This window comes from Ambystoma mexicanum, chromosome 2p, assembly GCF_040938575.1.
Source record: "Ambystoma mexicanum isolate Mex_15411 chromosome 2p, UKY_AmexF1_1, whole genome shotgun sequence".
Lineage (NCBI taxonomy): Eukaryota > Metazoa > Chordata > Amphibia > Caudata > Ambystomatidae > Ambystoma > Ambystoma mexicanum.
The window spans coordinates 500,942,781-500,963,851 of NC_090923.1; the positions used below are offsets into that span (position 1 = coordinate 500,942,781).

The 21,071-nt window shown below is 43.4% G+C and overlaps 1 protein-coding gene across 1 annotated transcript in view; it reads left to right on the forward strand.

Moving 5' to 3' along the window:
- Positions 1-21,071, forward strand: part of SLC6A1 (solute carrier family 6 member 1) — a 733,048-nt gene that overhangs the window by 570,092 nt on the left and 141,885 nt on the right. Inside the window, exon 11 of the mRNA XM_069643915.1 lies at positions 3,657-3,788. Coding sequence (XP_069500016.1) covers positions 3,657-3,788 — 132 coding nt within the window. The remainder of the gene's footprint in view (positions 1-3,656; positions 3,789-21,071) is intronic.

The following is a 21,071-nucleotide window of genomic DNA, read 5'->3' on the forward strand; positions in this document are numbered from 1 at the left end:
CTGAAGAGGAGGCCAGGCCAGTGACTTCGTTCGAGCAGGTGAGTCAGTGAGTCGAGTGGTGGTCGCCGCCGACGGCAGGCAGCACCAAATTCATTTCACTGACGTGCAAATATTTGCCGGCGGTGGCTTGCAAGCTGCCGCCGGCACATATTCGCAATGTAGTAAAATTAATTCAGTGCCGTCGTGCCGACGGCAGGCAGCACCAAATTAATTTTACTAACGTGCAAATATGTGCCGGTGGCAGCTTGCACGCTGCCGCCGGCACATATTTGCACGTTAGTAAAATTAATTTGGTGCCGACGGCAGCCGCAGCACCAAAGCGGTCTGTGCTTCGCCGTCCTCCCCAGGGCCTGAGCCACTGGCATCGCTGTGGTGCCTTGCCGCACCTCTCTCCCCCAAGCAGGAGCAGGAGGGCACTGTGATGTGGCAGGGCCAGCGCGTCTCTGTTTTTTTCTCCCCCGGAGGAGCAGCCTTTCGTTCTCCGAACAAAAAAAGAAGAAACAAAGAAATCGGGAGTCCTGATTTCTTTGTTTCTTCTTTTTATGTTTTGCATGTGCGGTGGGACCACCTGCCGCACACACCAGTAGGGGCCTTCCTTGCCGGAGGAGCCAGCCGTTGTCGGCGTCGGCTGCCCTCATTCCGTCTCGGTGCTGTGCCTGAAGTGCAAGCTCACACATCTTTCTGCATGTTCTTTCCAGGGTCGGATAATTGGGGAATCGGCCGTTCGGCCCGTGGCCGAAAAAATTGGAGGCTCTGGAGGCCCTGGCTGGGCCGGTTTCATTAGTCACCTGGGGCCGGTTTTGAGGTGTATACTGTAACTCGTGTTACTTTCAGCACGTTACGCACATTGTTTCACTGTCTGCAGGCTGCGGCCCTCCAGCAGCCAGGTCGCAGAGCGGATGGATTCATCAAAGAAAGTTAACACCTGTGTTACCTTTCCTTTGATGAATGCTTCATAGCTAGGTTGTGCTAGTACTGGCAGTGCCCCAGCCATCCGCTGCGCCAGCGCCAACGTGGTGCCAATCAGGATGCCAAGGCAGCGGCTCCAATTGGTTTTCACATCATTATAATAGTAACAGGTGCACTTGCAACAAATTGTTCTGGGCAGGGGGTAGGGGTGGGTCTGGGCCGGTGCTGAGGTTAGTGAGGCAGGCTGAGCTTGTGCCTCTCGCTCTCTCAGCTCGTGCTGATCAAGTAAGTTTGCTGCTTTGGGTTGAGAGGGTTCTCCTGAGGCTGACCCTTGGGGCTGGAGCAGGGGCCCAGGGCTTGCCTCTTAACTGTTGTTTCTAGGCCACTACCGCAGGCTGCTGCGGAAGCCAGTCATGCGCCTAGCCGGCCTTGACGCAGCACCAAATGTCCAGTCATGCACATGGTGTGGGGTGAGCCTGGGGCTTGGGATTCGGCCACTTGAAGTCACACAACCCACCCAACACGCGGCAGAAGCAAGGACACAAGGAGTGGTGACTTAAGACAAGAGCAGATTGTGTCACTCACTGGACATGTGATATTGCACTGTTTCTATATATACCTTACTTACTAATTCTGAGGTGCTTGGTTTTCTTCACATTATGGCAGCAGGGGCCCATTTTCTTCATTGAAAGCATCCCCTACAATCACAACATATGTGGCTCTTTGCTACAAAACGGTGATGTCTTCAGTCTGCTTTGACTCACCACCAATGAGGTGCATGGCAATGATGAGTTACAATTTTTTGATCTGCTGCTTTAACTATTATAGTTTAGCTAAATTTGAGGTACTTTGCTCTTGTTTTTACAGTGCTACTTGTGGTAATTAATCCTGTTTCTGAACACACTCTTTCTGGGGCCAGTTCGCTACATTAGGCTTCCCATTGCCACTCAAATAACGGAGAAACTGAATCCTTCTCACCATTTTTGAGCGTGCATAGCATAGGCTAGCAGCTGTAGCTGTTTCAATTTAGGAGTTCCAATAGGTCCCCTTAGAGTTTGGCAGACTATATGATAATGATGCCAGCCTCAGTTTTTAACTGATGTGTTTTTTAACACTTGTTACGTCAGTAATAATGTCTTAGAGTGTACTTATAAGTTGCAAAAAGCACAGCGCAATAAAGCCACATGACAACATGTAAATACTTATAGCAATGTTAAGCAAAATAATATTATTTTGGCTTTCATTTTCACATCCTGAACGATGAACTATGAGTCCCAGAATGCAAGATAATGCCAACCTGAAAAATCTAGTTATCTTCACTGTGTTTTCAGTGATTTAAAACATGCAATGAATGAAGCTGTGTAATAACAAAGATAGATGTGCAAATTATTTGTCCCAAACTTCCAGCTTCTTTTTATACATGATGTTGAAACAACTTGATTAGCAACTTTATTGTTTTGCATATTAAGAAAGTAGACATCATGGATATAACATCTTTTTGAATGGGTGCTAGGAACAGAAACCTAGGCATATAAAGAGTGTTGGTGAGTGTGGGAGTAATGCAAAATGGAGCCAGGATTTTTTCCCCCATAAAATATGGGGAATGGACTGATGAGGCTTTTGGTACTGAAGTTTGTATCACTCGGTAATGCACTGTATGTCTTGGACACATTTTGAACTAATCTTTTGGCAGCCAAAGTAACACAAGCAAAAGTCATTAAAAACTGAGGATGCCATACATGTTTTCTGGTGAAATATTCTCCCTCTCCCCTTTTATCCTGGCTTTCCCCTATCCCTGTGCCCGCCTATCCGTCCCTGTCCCCCCAGAATGTGATTTCGCTCTGTAGTCCTATTGAAATAACACGGCAGATCCACATAAAGCGGGGATTGTGGTTCATACACTTCACGTGGCAACACGGACCTTGACACTGCTACATATGATGATCCATTCTTGTATGAAATGTCACAATACACTGATATTGTAACCATTTTTTTCTTAATGCACTGAGGGATAATGCTTTATGAGGCCACTTCCTGTGATGTCATGGTGGGGGCATGGTCTAATGACATCACTTCCTGTTGGGGGTGTGCTCTAATGACATCACTTCCTGTGGGGGTGTGGTCAAATGGCATCACTTCCTGTGATGTCACTCTTGGGGGTGTGGCACTGTGATGTCACTTCCGCTACATCTGGCATTTTGGTGAAATGACGTCCCTGATCGAGTTTATGAAAAATATGTGAGCTAAAATGTAATTCCTTAAATATTCTGTGGCTCTTTCACATTGTCTGAGTTTTCTACTTTTTTATTTATTTATTCATTATTTTTCATTGTAATCCTGGTTGTACTAAGAGTTTCTGAGAGTTTTCCAAGTGGCCATTTGTGCATTGTATTTATCAATTTATATTCCAGCTCAAAAAATGCAAAGAAAGTAATATACCTCAGTGATTTCTTAAAAGAAAATGTTTCTCTATGAACATACATGATCAGCTAGCTCATTGGCAATGTGCTGCATCTATAAGCTCTGTGTCACCACCAGCATGGAGCGAGGCTATTCAGTGTTGATTGCACTATGCTGTCTATAAGCGCACAATTATGTGCACTTTTGGGCAACAAAAGAGCTGAAACCAGTATGGTAATTCCAGGAACTTATTTGGTATTTTCCTTTAAAGCATGTAATTATTAAAATGCCATGTTTAGTTTTCTATTGATATTTTTACAAACGATCACATTTGACCTGTTTTACAGTTTTGTACAGTGGAAGGATTTATAACTGCATTAGTAGATGAATTCCCAAAAGTCTTACGCACGCGGAGGGAAATCTTCATTGCTATCGTCTGTGTCATTTCCTACCTAATAGGACTTTCCAACATCACTCAGGTAAGAAAGCAATTCTATATACTACGTTATTGCAAAACAGTTTCCTAGAGTTGAATACAACTGGCTGTTTGCAATGGAATGAAACAGGCACATATGAACATTTTGAGAATGATTGCCCCTCACCTCTGATACCCCTGTCTCCTTCTCTCTCATCCACCGTACATATTGTATATTTTCGGATTCATACTGTATATTTATATAGTCATTGGTTATTATATATTGTTAGGTCTACTGCTTTGTGTATATAATATGCATACGTCCAATGTTTTTTTTTTCTTCTGTTACTTGAATTGATGTTGCCCACAAGTACTATGTATTTGCAGTCCCCGTTCAAGGTTGCCCATGCGAGTACCCATACATCAATGTCAACTGACCAATATTTGCTAAATATTCACCTGTACTTTTGTAAATCACCCTAAATGGCATGGCCTTACTCTTTAATATGTAACCTTTGCTCTACATTTCTTTTATGCTCTTTCTCGTACCAAATAAATGCAAATACAAATATCAAATACATCTTTAACTCAATGCAGCGAGGTTTGGGACATGGAATGAGTTGCCTCGTTCCATCTCCTGACGTGCGCAGGCACGATGTACTAGATGGGGTGGGGATGAACATGGGCAAATCAAGGGTCAGCAATGACAGGATAAGGAAACAATGGCTGCTAATCAAGAGTCAGCACCCCCTGCAGAGCACATATGGATTTACAATAAAGGAAGAATCTAAACCACACACAAGCACATTTCCTCTCATGCATACAATCCAGCTTCCCTTCAATGACACAGAACAGGGAATTCCAGTGAATGAAGAGGGAGCAGATTGTAAGTTAAAAGACCAGGACAGACCATGGAAAGCAACCAAGAAAGATCCAGCATTCAAACCAATTACGAAGATGCCTTCAAAGTAGTGTTGAGAGGTTTAGCTTGAAAGTTAATGTGATAAAGGATCACCTAAAGCTTCACAACATTAGGCAGCAAGAAGCTGGGCAAACAATGGGGGCGTTCTCGACCAACCACAGGACATCCATAGTATTGCAAGGAATACAATACTGTTATGGTTCACAAACAACCACATAAAGAGAAAACAGACATATAGCAAGTACCCAACTCTAGGCAAAACCATGACTAGCATGCACTGCATTGAATAAGCAGGTCTGCAGAATGACACAGCAAGCTAATTTAAACAAGAAGCCACGATACAATCAATCAGTTAGGTACACAGTAAAGATCAGAGGCACTGGTGAGTAAGTGGAAGGAATGCAGGAGTATCACCATAACTAACTGAACATATGAAGGTGTAGCAGCCACGCACTTATAGCGAGTGATGCAGACTGCACAGCAATAGAAAGATGGCGTTCTAAGTGCAATAATTGAGGCTACTTTTGAAAGGCTTGCAAAATCAGAAACAGAAGGTAAGTCACGTGTGCTGGCAGAAAACACCAACATCTATATGTCCTCTAACTTCAACATCAAATGTTATGGTGATTTGTACAGCGCACCGCTAATGAGATATGGTGCACAATGATGAAGCCACCCCTCAAAGTGTCAATGGGACAGAATAAACAGAAGATGGTAGGAGACATTTGAAAAGTTGCATCATCTGACATCGATCTAGGAAACTTTGAGGTGGCCGATTCATGCTAAGAGGCTTTGTAAAGTGCAAAATATCCAATTAAATAATTACAAAATCAATGGACATGTATACATTACTGAAACATGGAGACCTGTTATAGGACGACTTAGCAGACCACAGTTAACCTACGTTAATTGATTGAGTCTGAAAAAAATTCCATCATTAGTTACTATTCGAATATTTTAACTATGACCCACGCTTGTTCCCTCTGCGGGGCAATTGCTTATATGGCAGTATTATAAGCCAGTATATTTTCCTTTGTTCAATCCACTTTGGTTAGCCAATGTTCTTTTACCAGCTCTTTTACCAGCTCTTTTAACAATCATGCACTGCATTGAAGTAGCAGGTCTATTTCGTGAAAAAGAAAGTTAAGTTGAACAAGAATCCATGCTACTAGAAACTTCCACGCTTAGAAACCTCTGCGTATTAAGCGTGTTATAAATAACCTATCATTCGTTCATTCATACTAGCAATCAGTGTGGTGTACTGTAGAGGGTCGAGATGCTACAGAGTAACCAGAAGGCGTATGGAAAGAAGAAAAAGCCAATGGATCCAGTTCCTTTGACAACCCCAAATGAGCTTTGGATTTTTGTATTAACAAACAAATCTGCTGCCACTAAATGATGAAACTGTTCCGCAAACCGTTAGTGGGAGAGAAGAAACTCAAGATGGTAGTAGACATTGGAGAGATTTAGGTTAACGATAAATACAAGCTGCACAAATCTAAAATAGACAGAGGAAAATATGAGGTAACCCAAAAATACCAAGAGCAACATATGGTGAAATATTTAATTAAATTACCACAATATAATGGAAAGGTGTAGATTACTAAAAAGGTGTCCATGGTGTAGGATAACCTCATCAAGCGAAATTCAAAATTAAGATGGATCCGAATGTGAGGCAAAATATAATGGCAGTCCATACAACATGATCAAATAAAATACTGAGGAAGCACAATAAAAGTGTTTCAATTAAGGAATAGAACCCGAGGAAGGAGGGCATTACTGGTCTGGTTATGCCCCCGGGTGTCAGTTGCAGGCCCAAATGAAGTGAGGGCCTTAACGATAGTCCCAGGTTATTACCAGACCAGTAATGTACCAATGTAGTAATATTTTTCTCAGGTTGTTAACCGTTGTTAATGTACCAATGTAGTAATATTTTTCTCAGGTTGTTAACCGTTGTTAACTCGAGAAAAATCTACAAAACTAGATGGCTGCCATGGATCAGGGAGAAGGGAACTACATGTAGTACCTTCTCCCTTTACATGGCAGCCATTCACGCACTGGGGACATGCCAGGAACTTCAGAGGGATGAGGTAGTGAAAGGTAAGTGGGGCAAAGGGAGAGGGTTTGAAGATTTGGACGGGGTAAGGATGGAAGGAGAAGGGGATGCGGGGGGGTTGCACTTACCTGCTACCCGGCATGGGAAGGTGGCGGCCTCCCACCCTGAGGAGTCTCAGAGCAGGGTCTTTCCTGGTCTGGAAAATACCCCATACTAAGCCTCCTCATTACTCTGGAGGCCACCACACCCCCTCCCAGGGCACAAATAAGCAATTGGGACTCTTAAGGGATATACTCACAGAATACATTTCAAGGTGAGAACATGCTGTAATTGAGAACAGCATTTGGACATATCATTCTTTTACATCTCCCAAAATGGATTTTACATTGACACGCCATGCCATTATATTGGCCCCAAAATATCTCTGAAACAAGGCTCATAGAGCATTGTTTCAGTAAATGTCTACTGATCAATAGGGGTGGAAGTGCCCAGTCATGCATGCTCAGTCCACAACTCACATGGATGCGCCAGTCACAGAGTCATACGATTTCTGGCGTAAATCATAGCAAGAGCATTGGTGGACATAAGATTATAACCCTCCCACCATCCCAACAGATGGGAAATATGTAGCTACGGGTCTAGGTCCAAGTTCATCAACAATGCTCACATTTGTTGTTATTTTAGCCTGTTAACAAAGGCACCAGTTAAAGGATGGTGGCATGACTATATGTGGGCTGAACTAGTTAATTAACGAGGTACGAACACAACAAGAGGAGCTTCATTGATGTATAGTTTGAACCTGATAAGGATAAAACATGTCAAATTCCCTGTATTCCCCCATGTGAGATTTACTATTTATTGCAAGCTGGATATACTTTAGTCGGCTCAATTATTATAAATGGTACAGTTCAGGGTGGGGGTATAGGAAAAAAACATTCTCAAGATAATGCTCCATATTGTATTGTATTGTACTTGTGATTTTATAGCGGCAATATTATCATTAATATAGTCTCAATGAGCTTTTAGTGGGAATGCCCTTGGAGGACCAAAGACCATAGTGTCGGAGGTCCTGGGGCACGATTATGATGCATGTGTTCATTTGTCCAAAAAAGGCTTAGCAAGGCTGTCCAGGGTCTGGGATAAAAGCAGCCATGCCCTCAGGCATGTGAATGGGTGTTAAGAAGAGTAGGGGTGGCATCAGTGCAAGAGACTCAATTTGTGCTGCATTCTGCTGTCAAGGGTGTTGATGCATAGTCGTGTATACGTAGGCAGATCATTTATGTGAACACCGTGATTGAGTTTTTGTTGTAGCCCTTGCTGTATACTGATGTGCGTGGTTAGTCATGCCTGCGGCCAGTGAAGTGGTGTATTGTACGAACCGTGCCTTTGATGTTAGGGCACACGCTCAGGGATTTATCTTCTTCTGTTGTTTCTTTCGGCTGTGCTAAAAATGGTCTATTCTCAGACTAATCGCCACAGGAGCAGCACGGGTTGTGCTCCAAAATTCTTCTAGGTGGGTAGGGTGTGCGATTGCAGTGGAGGGGGCGTAGGTTCTATCACACCACTGTGCTTCTACTACTATTTATACTACTATTGTTGCAATTAGCCCATTTTATGTAAATTCCTGTTGCAGTCATTCATCAATCCTGTGGCATTACATATGTGAGTGCTGTGAAACAGCAGTGGTGCTAGAGGGAGGGTAGGGTTGTGATAGGTGTATGAAAATGTGTGTGGTCCAGGACACCGCAAAAACAGCCGGCACTGTCATGTGTTTGAAAAAAAGGTGGGTGACACCACAAACTCAGCCTGTACCACCTGGAGAGATAGTTCATATACTAAAGATTTATGGAGTTTTCAGGATAATGCAGTAAAAAGCCAGGTATTGAGGGCTTTTTTGAAGGAGAGGTAATTTTCAGTGCAGTGGATGTGCAGAGTAAGAGTATTCTGGATTATGGGTGCAATGATAGAGAAAGCCCAGCTGCCAACTCTGATGGAGTGGTGCGGTGGAATAGCCAGATGGAGAGCTGAGCCTGATCAGAAGTTTCTGGGGGGCTGGTAGTGGATGATTTTGTTCTGAAGGAACTCAGGTCCTGTATAATGGAGTGCTAGGTGAGTGATGCACATGGCTTTGAAGGTTTCTCTGAGACTAACTGGGAGCCAATTCAGAAACTTAGTGCTGTGGTTATGTGCTCTCTGGGTGAGAGGACAAGGAGCGGTCTGGCTGCTGCATTTTGGATATGTTAAAGTTTCCTTAGCTGGTCTGCTGGAAGGAGAGATAGAGGGAGTTGGCTTAGTCCAGGATGGAGATAATAATGGCCAGTATTGCGGAAACTCTTTGTGGCTAAGAGAGGTAAGGAAAGATTTGCTTTATGATGTAAAGGTGGAAGTGGCAGGTTCTGGATACAGAGTTGATGTGCTTGGAGAGGGATCGGTCTGTGTCCATGGTGTATCCAAGATTTTTGACAGAGGTGGAGAGGGCAGGGGGGCACCAAAGGCAGCTGTCCACGGTAGACATTGGGGAATCAGAGCAGTTTTGCCACACATTAGGATCTGATTGAAGATGAGGTGGTTTTTAGTCATCCACTGGTCAATGTCCAAGTGACAAGCACATACGTAGGTAGAGGTTGTGGTGAAAGGGATGCTGCTTGCAGCACCCCTTTTGTGACTGGGTGAGGTGTGATGCCTAGGGTGAGGAGCCTGTACCTCAGTATTGTGTCGTTGATTGTATCAAAGGCTGCAGAGAGATCCAAAAGGATGAGTGCTGGACACCATTCTGATTCAGCAGTTCTTTTTAGGTCATCCAGATGGAGACCAGGGAAGATTCTGTTTCACAGATAAGGCCTGTCACTGATGCATAACTGCAATACTCATCATTATTAATTTCTTTAAACTGGTAAAAAAAACAGGGTTATCCTGCATAAAGTATGGTCATCCACAATAGATGCATATGGTATATATTAGGTTCTTAAAACCTATTGTGCATCTTTGAGCATGCCACAGTTGGTCTAGTGAAATAGTTTTTCAAATATTTCAAATATGACTCTAAATCAATATCTCCTAGATGACCATTGTTGGTACTGTAGAAGTACCAGATCATGAGCTAAAATTCAGAGATTTCCCTTGTTCAGCCACTTTTGGTCGACCAATTCTCTTTAATGTTAACATTATTTCTGACTCTGTTCAAGGAAAACTAATTCATAGTATTCTGTTTTTTTCTGTATACTGTGACAGGTCAGAAGAAGGATGCAGACACTCTAAGGACATTTCTCTTGGAGTTCATTAAAAAAATAAAGATAAGGCCTACCTTTCCCTATTTCTAGAGGGTTACTCCTACCTATATAAATAACTGAGTTGCTTGTCAGTCATCAGAAAGTCTCAAATGAATCTGTCTGCTGTCCAAACACTAGTTCTAACTGACCATACCTCTATTCTAACCAACTTAAATAAGATCAGGGGAATGTCTCCTTTTACCTGATTGTATGATGTGTCTTCTTTTCTTCATGCTTCCTTTTTTAGTTGGCTATTCTTAAATAGTCTCCTGTCACTTCTTGTATCAGTTCTTGCCACTCTCTAACAATATCTTTGTGCCTTTCTTCCCTTTTTCGGATAGATCTCCAATGTTCCCTATTTGGTATCCTTATTATTCGCTGGTTCAGGTTGCTAGAGCATTTTGGAGTGTGGTACCATATACCTTCTTAGCTGTGAAATGCCTTCTCGGGCCTTAGGATTCCCCCTCTCCTCGGGTGGCTTACTCTGAGTATCTCTTCTGTTAAGTGGTTAATTTGGGTTTTCTTCCTATTCACATAATTCCCTCTCTGATATTCTCCACTCTTTACTTTTTGACGAATGGGCTATTTGCACCTCTTCGCAGGGTATTTGTTACCCAGTGGTAGACATCTCTCTTTCTACATTAATACTTTATCAACATCAAACTCAATGCCTCATCATTTCTACTGGGACAAGTTTCTCCTGCTTCATAAAGATTCTCCAACAGCCACCTGGTTCTCCCGTTCTCCATGCCACCTTTTATTCTGCAAAGGAACATCACCAGGGCGTGTAATGGTTAGTTTGCTCCACTTCTCTGTCTTCTCGACTCCGCCGGTGCCCTACTTTCAATCCTCTCTCTTCCCAGGATCAGGTAAGGCTGTGGGTAAGCGGATATCTCGATGTTTCCTCCATGATCAGGTTTCAGCATTGTTGGATGGGCTATTATAATTGCAAGACACAATCTTGATAAGACTAACTTGATCAGCTGCAGCAAAGGTAGGAAGGCAGTAAGGCGCTGTCCTGAAACCCTTATCTCCCTTGCATTGCTGACAGGGAAGACAACAGTCCCAGGAAAACCCCCTGGGGAAAAAACCCTGATGTTTCTGCTACTTGTCATTCTGGATGTAGATGTATTCCTCAAAGTTGAGATGTCTGTCTTCCTCTCCTTGCAGTGTTGTGTACTGCGGTATTGATTCATACGATATACTCGGATGAGTAAATGTCTCGATACCCACACTCCAGAACTAGCCCTCCTGTGCAAATTGGAGACACTGGAATGCTGTAAGAGGAAACACCACAAACTATCCTCACTTCCGACGGGTGGTGTGTGTGCCGATCTGTGTCCAGAAGAAATGCCAGGGAAGAGTCTAAGGCTCAGACAGGGAAGGGGGACAAAGCAATAGAAATAAGGGAACAGAGAAATAGGGTTTTTGTAGAAAACAAACTTATGAGCGTCTTGCTAATGAAGTAGCAACGCGCCTTTGCCCATGATAACGTCTCCTTTGTAGACTTGCTGATACCAAAGCAGGAGCAGTGATGACAGAGCACCTTGCTCCCTGAACCGCTACACCATTAACTGGTGCAGCCAGCACCATGTTCGATGAGGATACAGTAAATGAGTGGATCTGCTGCCACCTAAGCAAAAAGGAGTGTCGGTTGATGCGAGATTTGACATGGGTGCTCTGCCCACCACGAAAGTGTAATGGTCACGCCACGGCCGGGATTTGGGTTCATATCTCCTCGGCTTCTTACTGCTTGTAAATGCTGGGCCTCTAGTGATTCGTTCTCGCGTTCAAGCCACTTATGAAGATCACAGGCTCTGTGGCTCTCCTCAAGCCTACCTCTCACAGGTGTCACACCATCAGGGGGCTTCCCCTGCTTACGCTTCCTGCTGTCTCTCTGGACTTGCCTCTCTTTGGCGTGTGATGCTCTTCAGTCTACTGGTCAGCCACACTTTAATGGAGGTGGCTCATTAAAGAGACAGATCCTTTTTCTTGTTGGCAAATGTATATTTAATGTTGTGTTCGACCAAGTTCCTGGCTTCTATTGTATTCTTCATGTCTGACCCTCCCTTATATGCCACTAGGGAAAACGGTTTAGGGAGTTTCTCACGGGAACAGGAGTGCTTGTTCCAGAAGGGATAGTCTATCCCAGTGAGTTCTCAGTTACCCAAAGCCCGAGAGAGGGTCTTGTGAGGCGGGATCACTTGCCTAGCCTCCAATGTGCTCGATACATCACAAGGTACCATTTTATGTTTATTGTTTTCTGGGTTTTATTTTCATCTTTGGGTCTGGAATTCTTGTTCTCTCCACAATTCCAGATTGGTGTATTTGAGAGATCTATGGAGGTCTCCCAAGTTGTTATAGGAGAATATTGGGTTTAGTGTTCTGTACCAAAGGAGATTTTAAGAGTCGTGAAAAGGACAGAAGGTCTGTTCCAATGATTACCTCTTCAGGTAACCCAGATAATATGGCAGTCTTCATGGCTGTGTCCTGGTCCCTAACTTTCAATAATTTTAGGAACTTTAGGGTAAGTCTCCACATTGCCATGCATAGAGGTGATTCTGATCACTTGATCTCCTTGCAGTTCTTCTGGGTATATGAGGGCAGCTCTAACTGAGGTTTCTCAGCTACCAGAATCTATGAGGGCACGTACCCCATTTATTTGTACCTTTTTATGACGTTGAAAATGTTGAGAGACACAGTAACAATTCTCGGTCTTGTCAGAGTCGTCCTCTGTTTCCTAGTCCCCTATATTCCATGGTTCTGCTGATATCCAGCCTACCTCCATAGGTTCTTCAATTATATTTTGAGGGCAGAACCTGGTGATATGCCACTTTTCTCCACGTGAGAAGTACAGGGGTGTGGAGGTGGAGGGTCTCTTTATTCAAACTACCTCCTCTTTAGAGTTTATTTGTTTTTTTGAGGGTTTCTTCTAGGGGTCTCCTCCCTCCCTAGGACTTGTCAAGATGGAATATTCTTGGTTCTTTGTTCTTTTTCTGTTGAGGTAACCTTGAGATATGGCCTTACATCCCTTTTTAACTCTATTGCCATCCCTAGATGGTATAAATACTTTGTCGCTTCAGAGTGGGCTTGTGTTATCTGAATGGCGGTCTCAAAAGAGGATCAAGGGTGCTGTAAAATACCTCTTTGTAGAGATGGGGGAAGGGCAGCAATACATTGTTCCAAGGCGAGGCTCACCAAGACCTCTGACAGGGTTTTCCCCCCTAACCACTGAGTAAGTGTATTCTGAAACTGGCTTGCTAACTCCAAGAGATTTTCACTGGTTAGGAGATGCAGGTCCCTAAATATTAAACAGTAAAAATCATCCATTTGTCCCACCTGTTCTAACAAGTCCTGTTTTATCTCAAGACAAGCTGTGGACCCCAAAAGATTCACATTTCGATATGAGGCTTATAAATCTCCTTTGAGTAAGGGGGCCAGATAACCCATCATCCCAATTAAACTGGATGGTGATCCACTCGTAGTTTAAAATAATGTCCCTAGATCCACCCCTTCCTGGTAAGGTTGGAGTACCCCATTGGGTACTATCCGGTAGGATAGTCCCATTCATAGTCGATCAAGTCTTTCTTGGAGTTGCTGATCTAGTTTGATCTGGTATTCTACCAGCCGTAACAGGAGGGATTTGATGGCACTCATTTTATCTTTTGGGGTTACCTGAGGAGGAAGGATTGGAGCAACTACTTCCTGCGACCTCCCACTCATCAGAATTTTCAAGGGTGTGTGGTATGTTTTCTTATCTTTCCTCACAGTCTAAGTCATCAGATAGTTTGGAATTAAGGTGCAAGGGTGGTAAGGGTTCTGCCAGGACAATATGGGATTTTATTCCCATAGACGGTTTTATGCTCAATAGTCTGATGAGTGGGAGTTTGTCTGTAGTTGTTGCCATTTACTTTTGGGATTTTGTGATTTGTCTCTTTCTCTGCACTTTAGCATCCCACTCCTGACTCCCTATATGGAAAAGCGCTTCAGATGGCAGACTGATCCCAATCCTTAGTAAACGCACCAGTTCCACAAATGGGGGAAACTAGACTTTATGCTAGTCTGGCTTGCCTCGAAAAAACAAGAAAACCGCTGTATAAACAGGACACAATCCAAAGAGATACTTTTGTACCTACCACTTTCAGGGGATCAAGGCTGGATGATTTGAGAAAAACGAACCTTTCTTCAGGCATTTCTCGACCAGTGGGAGCTGTTGGACGCTGTGCCTGTGCCGGGAGTAAGCGCTGGGAGTTGTCATCACTCGCGCACCCACAGGCAGCCACAGATTAGCATTCGCTTCCTGGAGGAGGCGGAGCTTTGTGGATCACGTGACCGCTCACGTGACATCCTCTGCCACAAAAGCAGAGACAGCGCTGCCGAGCGGCGCATTCTTCATTTGAGAAAAACGAACCTTTCTTCAGGCATTTCTCGACCAGTGGGAGCTGTTGGACGCTGTGCCTGTGCCGGGAGTAAGCGCTGGGAGTTGTCATCACTCGCGCACCCACAGGCAGCCACAGATTAGCATTCGCTTCCTGGAGGAGGCGGAGCTTTGTGGATCACGTGACCGCTCACGTGACATCCTCTGCCACAAAAGCAGAGACAGCGCACCCTCGCGGCGTTGAGCCCGATAGGAGTAGAGGGCGCCGGCTGTTGTGTGGCTGTTCGGTGGCGTGGTGCGCATACCCCTATACCTGATCTCCACTCAAAACAGCTGCGGGGATGAAATCATTCCTTGCGGCTCCAAATAAGCCGGAGACGGGGTTGAGAACAAGGCTGCAGGTAAGGCAAAGACTGGCGTCACTCCCAGGGGTGACTGAGAGTAATGATTATCCCCAAAAATCGCAAATGATGAAACAGACTCGCTTACCCTTCTGTAAAAAGCGAAAAAGCGGTTCCGTGGGGGATATTACAGACATGGGGAGTATTAGCCCCCCTATGAGATCAAAATTAGACACTCTCTTATTAGTACCAAATACGCCGACTCAACCAATGGCCTGTACGGTTCCTTCACTTGCTGAGCCAATACCCCAGACAATCGGAGGTCAAGCTCAACCAACAAAACTCAAGAGATCATTAGATCAGGTAAAGGGATGTTCGCACCTTAGTGGGGAGCCAGATGGAAACCACCATTGTAAGAGGGGCATTTCTCCTAATGAGTATACTATGAACCCAGCTGAGCCCCATCTCCCACTGGAAGATCGACCAGGGGAGACATGGGATAATCTAGACAATATCGGTCTTGAGGAAATAATCGAAGGACAGATTCCTGAAAGTAACCTAGAGGTGAGAGAGGCGATACTGGGATCTCCTAGTGAAGAGACCCGCTCTTCGGACGAACTAGGTGAAAACCCGATACAAAGATCTAATCAAACAGGCATTGAACTTGAGGTAAGCATGGAAGGCTCACAAGAGTTTGGGGAAAAGCCATGTATAAGTACCTCCCCTAAACTACCGAGAGAAACAGCAAATATCCTGGAGGTGGAGAGGGAAACATCCAATTACATGAGCAAGGATCCACAAGTGTTAGAGGACCTTGGAGGTCATTGGGAAGACCATGAAATGGCCCAATGGGAAAAAGCCATCGTCGATCCTACAACTGTCAAGGAGGGGAAAATATCACTACTGAACCAAAGGGGGTCAAATTTAGAAACTTTTGACATTTTTCAACCCTATAGAGAAGATAACTATGCTCCTTTAACTAAGGTCAAAAGCATTCAGAAAACACAAGATGGAAACCAGGTAGTCCACCAAGACCCAAAACGAAAAAAAGTCACCGAGAGTGGTTGTACATACGGGCACTTTGAAAAGTTATCATTTGAAGTGCCCGTTTGCAATGAGAACTACCCTCCACAAAATTGCCTAGTTAAGCAAGGTCCAATGGAAACGGAAGGGAGGACCCCCCCAGGTTCTCCAGAGACTAGCAGAAACTTGATGCAATCACCTATAAAATTGACTAACTTAAGCCTGGCAAATAAAATCAAGCATGATATCATGCTACTGACGGGGAAAATCGAAAGGGAAAAAAGGAGAAGCTTTTCCCTAATAAATGAGAGGATGGCTGCTCTGGACAGGGATCAAACCAAAGGGGGACCCTGTATGATGGATGACGCGAAGACTACTTTGAACTCCCAGTCACCCATCAATCAACTGCTAGAGACCAACTTCGAGAAAATCAAATCCATTTCAGATAAGAGACATCAAGACCCTAAGGGACAACAAATGGCCAACAATCACAATAGGGCATCGGAAATGACACAGACCTTGATAATGGATGAGATAATGACACCGCCAGCTTTCCTTCAAAAAGATCAAATAATACAACTTATCAGTGAGGCCTGTGCAATCGAGAGAGCTAAGGACAGTGAACATATTCAAAAAGTGGTGATGACCTCATTGAATATTTCGCTGGCTCCCTTTCTGAAACTATATGAAGTCATTAAAGATTCAGTCCAAGAGGTAACCACGACGATCCTGCAAATTAAGGAAACAAATCGGCAAACGGGCCTCTCTCTACAGAATTTAAACTCAAGAGTAGATAAAGAAGCAGAACAAACTCAGACTTGGCAAAATCGTCTGGGTGACTTGGCCAGAAGGGACGCTAGTGATAAATCACTCCTTATGGAAGCAGTATTAGAAGACTGTAAATGGATGAGATCCCAGCACAAACAAAGTAAATTGGACCTGCAAGTTGTAGAACAGCCAAACCGAGGTAACGGGCCAATGAAATTGAAACAAGGAAAAGCTACTAAGCCCATCGAATCAGAACAGCGATGTGGAGATGTAATTCTCATCTCCCCGAGCAGTAAGGAGGGCCAAAAACAAGACAAGCCACCCATAAAAGAGCAATTGAACTTTGCTATCTTTGCAGGTACGGATAATAAATCCAAGGAACACCAACCTGAAACCTTGCCTGCAAATAATTTCAAAGAAAAGGGGAAAAAAACCAAAAACGAAATACTTAAACGAAAGGTGAATGGATCAAGAGCTTTCCTGAGGAATCTAAGAACACCACCAAGAAGGGAAAACCCACAGTGTACCAAGAAGCCAAGAAGAGAACTTGTGATGGGTGTCTTGGATTGCATAGAAGCCGAGGGGGAAATTGCGTCGAAAACATCTGTGGGATCAGTAGATGAAAAAATGGAGGACTTGGAACAATCAGCCGTTCTGAGTGATCTAATCGAACTTCTCTCAAATAGCAGTGATGAAGAGGGGTGGGGAAACATCACGCCGTCAGAATGGAAAACAATTGACAACTGGGATAGGGTCGAGTTGAACTGCCACTTGAAGGACAAGCGGACTGAGAAAAAGGATCGATCTAGTAAACCTAGGGAAGAAACAGAAAAAAGTATGATTTCGCCTTGGTATGATCATGACATGGAAATAGAAAATTCGAGGTTTAAAACACTAGAAGAAAAAAGGAGAGAGTTGGCTCATAAGGGAAAAACCGTCCACTTTGAACCAAGGAAGCATAATCTAAAACAAAGAAGTCACAGTAGAGAAAAAGATCGTATGGGCAGTAAGACCAGTAGAAAGTCATTAACTGATAAGCAAACACCCTCCACCAAAGACCACCTTGTGAAACTGGGAACTACATCGAAGGGGCCGAGGAAGGCTCTTTTGAATAGATGCCACGTGATGTCTCTATGCAAACAAACTCCAGCGCTCAGAGCGATTTCAGCTGACGATATAAGAATTGTGGAATTCCCAAAAGAAGGAAGAATGGATCAAGTAATATTACATCTCGTCTCAAAGGAAGTAAAACAAAAATTCCTAAAGGCAGAAGATTGCCTTAAACTAAAGGGCTATCGACTGGAGGACGTAGATTGCAGTAGTCAACTGAAGAACCCAAAAGAAACAACAAGGGGCAAAGGGAGACCCAGGGAAGTGGAGAGGGAGGACGGCAATAATAAAAAATATATGGTGAAGGTCTATAATAATAAAGGACGTGATATGGAGGAATTGGGGAAAAGGTCCAGAAAACTAAGTGACAAAGTGAAGTTGGTGGAAATAAAGAGTGATACTAAATCTCAGAAAGTAAATGCCACCTTGAGGAAGTTCTCAGATGAGAATTTGAAAAACCTGAGATTTACGGTGGACAACTCGGATAACCCAAAGAAGGGTAATTCTACGTTGAACAAAAAAGGCCTGAAAGCGAATGAGCGGCCTGAACCAAAGAACACGAGCACCACTAAGAAGAAGCAATAGAGTGAGGAGGCCCGGCAAAGATCGGTCTCTTGTGCCTCATGGAATACCCGAGGCTTTCAACACTTATTTTCTAAGGAAAGTGATTTCCTGGCTGCCTACGATCTAATTTCGATCCAGGAGTCGTGGCTGCGAGAAGCACCTATATGTGAAGGCTATGAAGTCTACTTTAATCCGGCTAAGAAAGGCCCTAGAGGTAGACCTTATGCAGGCCTCATGGTATTAAAGAAATTGGACTCGTCACTACAAGTTTTGGAACATGTGATCCCAAATCCCTATGTGCAGATATTAACAATCAACCTAAAAGATGACACTAAGGAGAATTTTGAGAACATGAGAAATAAACAACAAAAGAAAAAAATGGCGACGATGACTCTAATCAATACCTATTGGAGTGAAAACATGCCGAACCAGGAAAATTATTTAAAAACCATCATGAATGCAATAGATAAATCTATGATGGAAGACAAAGAACGGCTAATTTTACTGAACGGGGATCTGAATATCAAACTCCTTGACAAGAATGGTAAAATAAGAGATATAGAAAATCTACGAGGTAAAGAAAGTCTCTGGACAAAGGAAATGTCCACTCGTGATATGAGGATGTTAAACAGTCAGACGCAAGGTGATCTAATGGGTGCGAATACATGGCATAGCGGTAAAACAGGGGCCTGTTTAGATTACTGCTTTGTCGGAAACAACACGCTACCCTGGATCAAAACATTTACAATAATCAAACAAGCAAATAGCGATCACAGCCTCTTGAGAACTGAACTAGCATGGAATACTACATTACCTCCATCGATGAAAAAATGGAAAGAAACAGAAGTATCCTGGGGAAGAAATCGACTGAGACTTAGAAATCAAGTTATACCGAAGCTGGTAAAAGACTTTAAAGAAGCAGGTAATAAAGGCGATGAAACAGTAGAATATAAATGGCTCCTGGAAGCTTTTGTGGTTAAGTATGATCCAGCAAAAGTGAATAAAATTGAAAGAAAACATGCGTACGATGATTCTGTGGTCACTAAAAGGAAGCAATTTAGAGCAGAACTTAAACGTATTAAAAAAGAAAATTCCCCGGTGAAAGAGACTCTCCTGCGGAAATGCCGGCAAACCTATAAAAACTGGCTGCGCTCGACCCGCTTCTTAAGAACTCAAAGAGACGCGGAAAAAATGCTGGCGGCACTATCTACCAACAACTCACGAAGTACCTGGGATTTAATTAATAATAGAGATCTAAATCAGTCGGCAATTGGTGTAAATCAAGTCTCAGAGGAAGACTGGTATCGGCACTATAATGAATTGTTTAAGGGGAAAACCATGGGTACACCAGCAGAAAAAAGTAATACGAGTTCAGCATGGGATTTTGAGTTCGACAAAGAAGATATACGGATGCTTATTAAAAAGCTCAGTAGCTCCAGGGCAACCGGTCCGGATGGCATTTCCAACAAAAAACTAAAAGAGAACTGCGAAGAGTGGACTGATTTGATTTATGCCCTTTTCAAAAGAATAGCAAAAAAAAAGCAAATTCCAACATCATGGACGGAGGCGTATATAGTTCCCATTTTCAAAAAAGGGGATCGATCTAACCCCAAAAATTATAGGCCAATAGCCTTGTTAGACTCTATTGGGAAACTCTTTGCGGCCATCCTATTAATGAACCTAAAAAAATGGGCCACAAGAATCAACATCCTAGATGAAAGACAATCCGCCTTTATAAGCGGGGTGGGGACATCTCTAAACCTGTTCTTGCTAAACCTTTTGAAAGCTAAGGCTTTGAAAGACAATGTAACAACTTATCTGGCTTTCATTGATCTTCAACAGGCATTTGACAGTATCAATAGAGAGCGACTATGGTCGAAATTGAGAAACTGGGGATGCCCGAACTCCCTGTTGGCAGCAATTCAAGCGCTATATACCAATACCTCAATTCAGGTCCAAATTACTACTAATGGAGGGCTATCTAGAAAAATCTATACCACTCGGGGAATCAAACAAGGATGTGCTCTGGCTCCCTTTCTATTTGTTCTCTATATGGCGGATATGAAGACATCCCAAGAAAGGATCCGTGCGTTCCCTCCAAAAGTGAACGGTATGGATGTCCCGTGGATGTTATACGCAGATGATGCGGTATTTGCAGATCAGACCCCTATTGGTCTGCAACGGAGAATTGAAGCTTTTAACAAATATCTGAAAGAAAATGACATGCAAATCAATGTAAAGAAATCAATGATATTGTGCATGAAATCGAGTCGTGGGAAAAAACCTGCAGGGAAACGACAGATATGGATGCTGGATCAAGAGAAACTTGAAGAAGTGGATACTTCCATCTACCTGGGTATTAGGATAAATAAAAATTGCAATGAACAAGCACAATACACCCTTATTCGAGAGAAACTCGCAGCGTTAACTAATCAAGGAATCCTACTGCACTATAAATATGGAAAATTTTCGATGCAGCCAATTATCACATTTTATAAGCAAAAGGTGGTTGCAATGTTAACATATGGAGCAGAGGCACTCTTGTGTTTGGGATGGGAAAGCTGGAATCTGTACGAGGCCTACTTTTGGCGAAGGATTCTACATCTTCCGAATTCATTGCCCTTAGTCCTGATAAGATCGGAACTCAGACTACAATCTATGGTTTCAATTACGGTGTGGAAATCTCTTTCATTATTCCGGAAGTGTATTTTGGACAATCCGGCACAGCCATTTAATGTATTAGCAAGACCTGGGCGGCCCAATGAAGATACAATTTTCCAGGAATGGAAGAAGAGATGTGAGGATACCTTAGAACATCTAGGTATCTCACTGGATATCCTAAAGTGCAATCCTGACAAGGCCAAAAGAATCCTGCGGGAAAAAGACTGGGAGGAAACCCAGGTCACTAAATTAGCA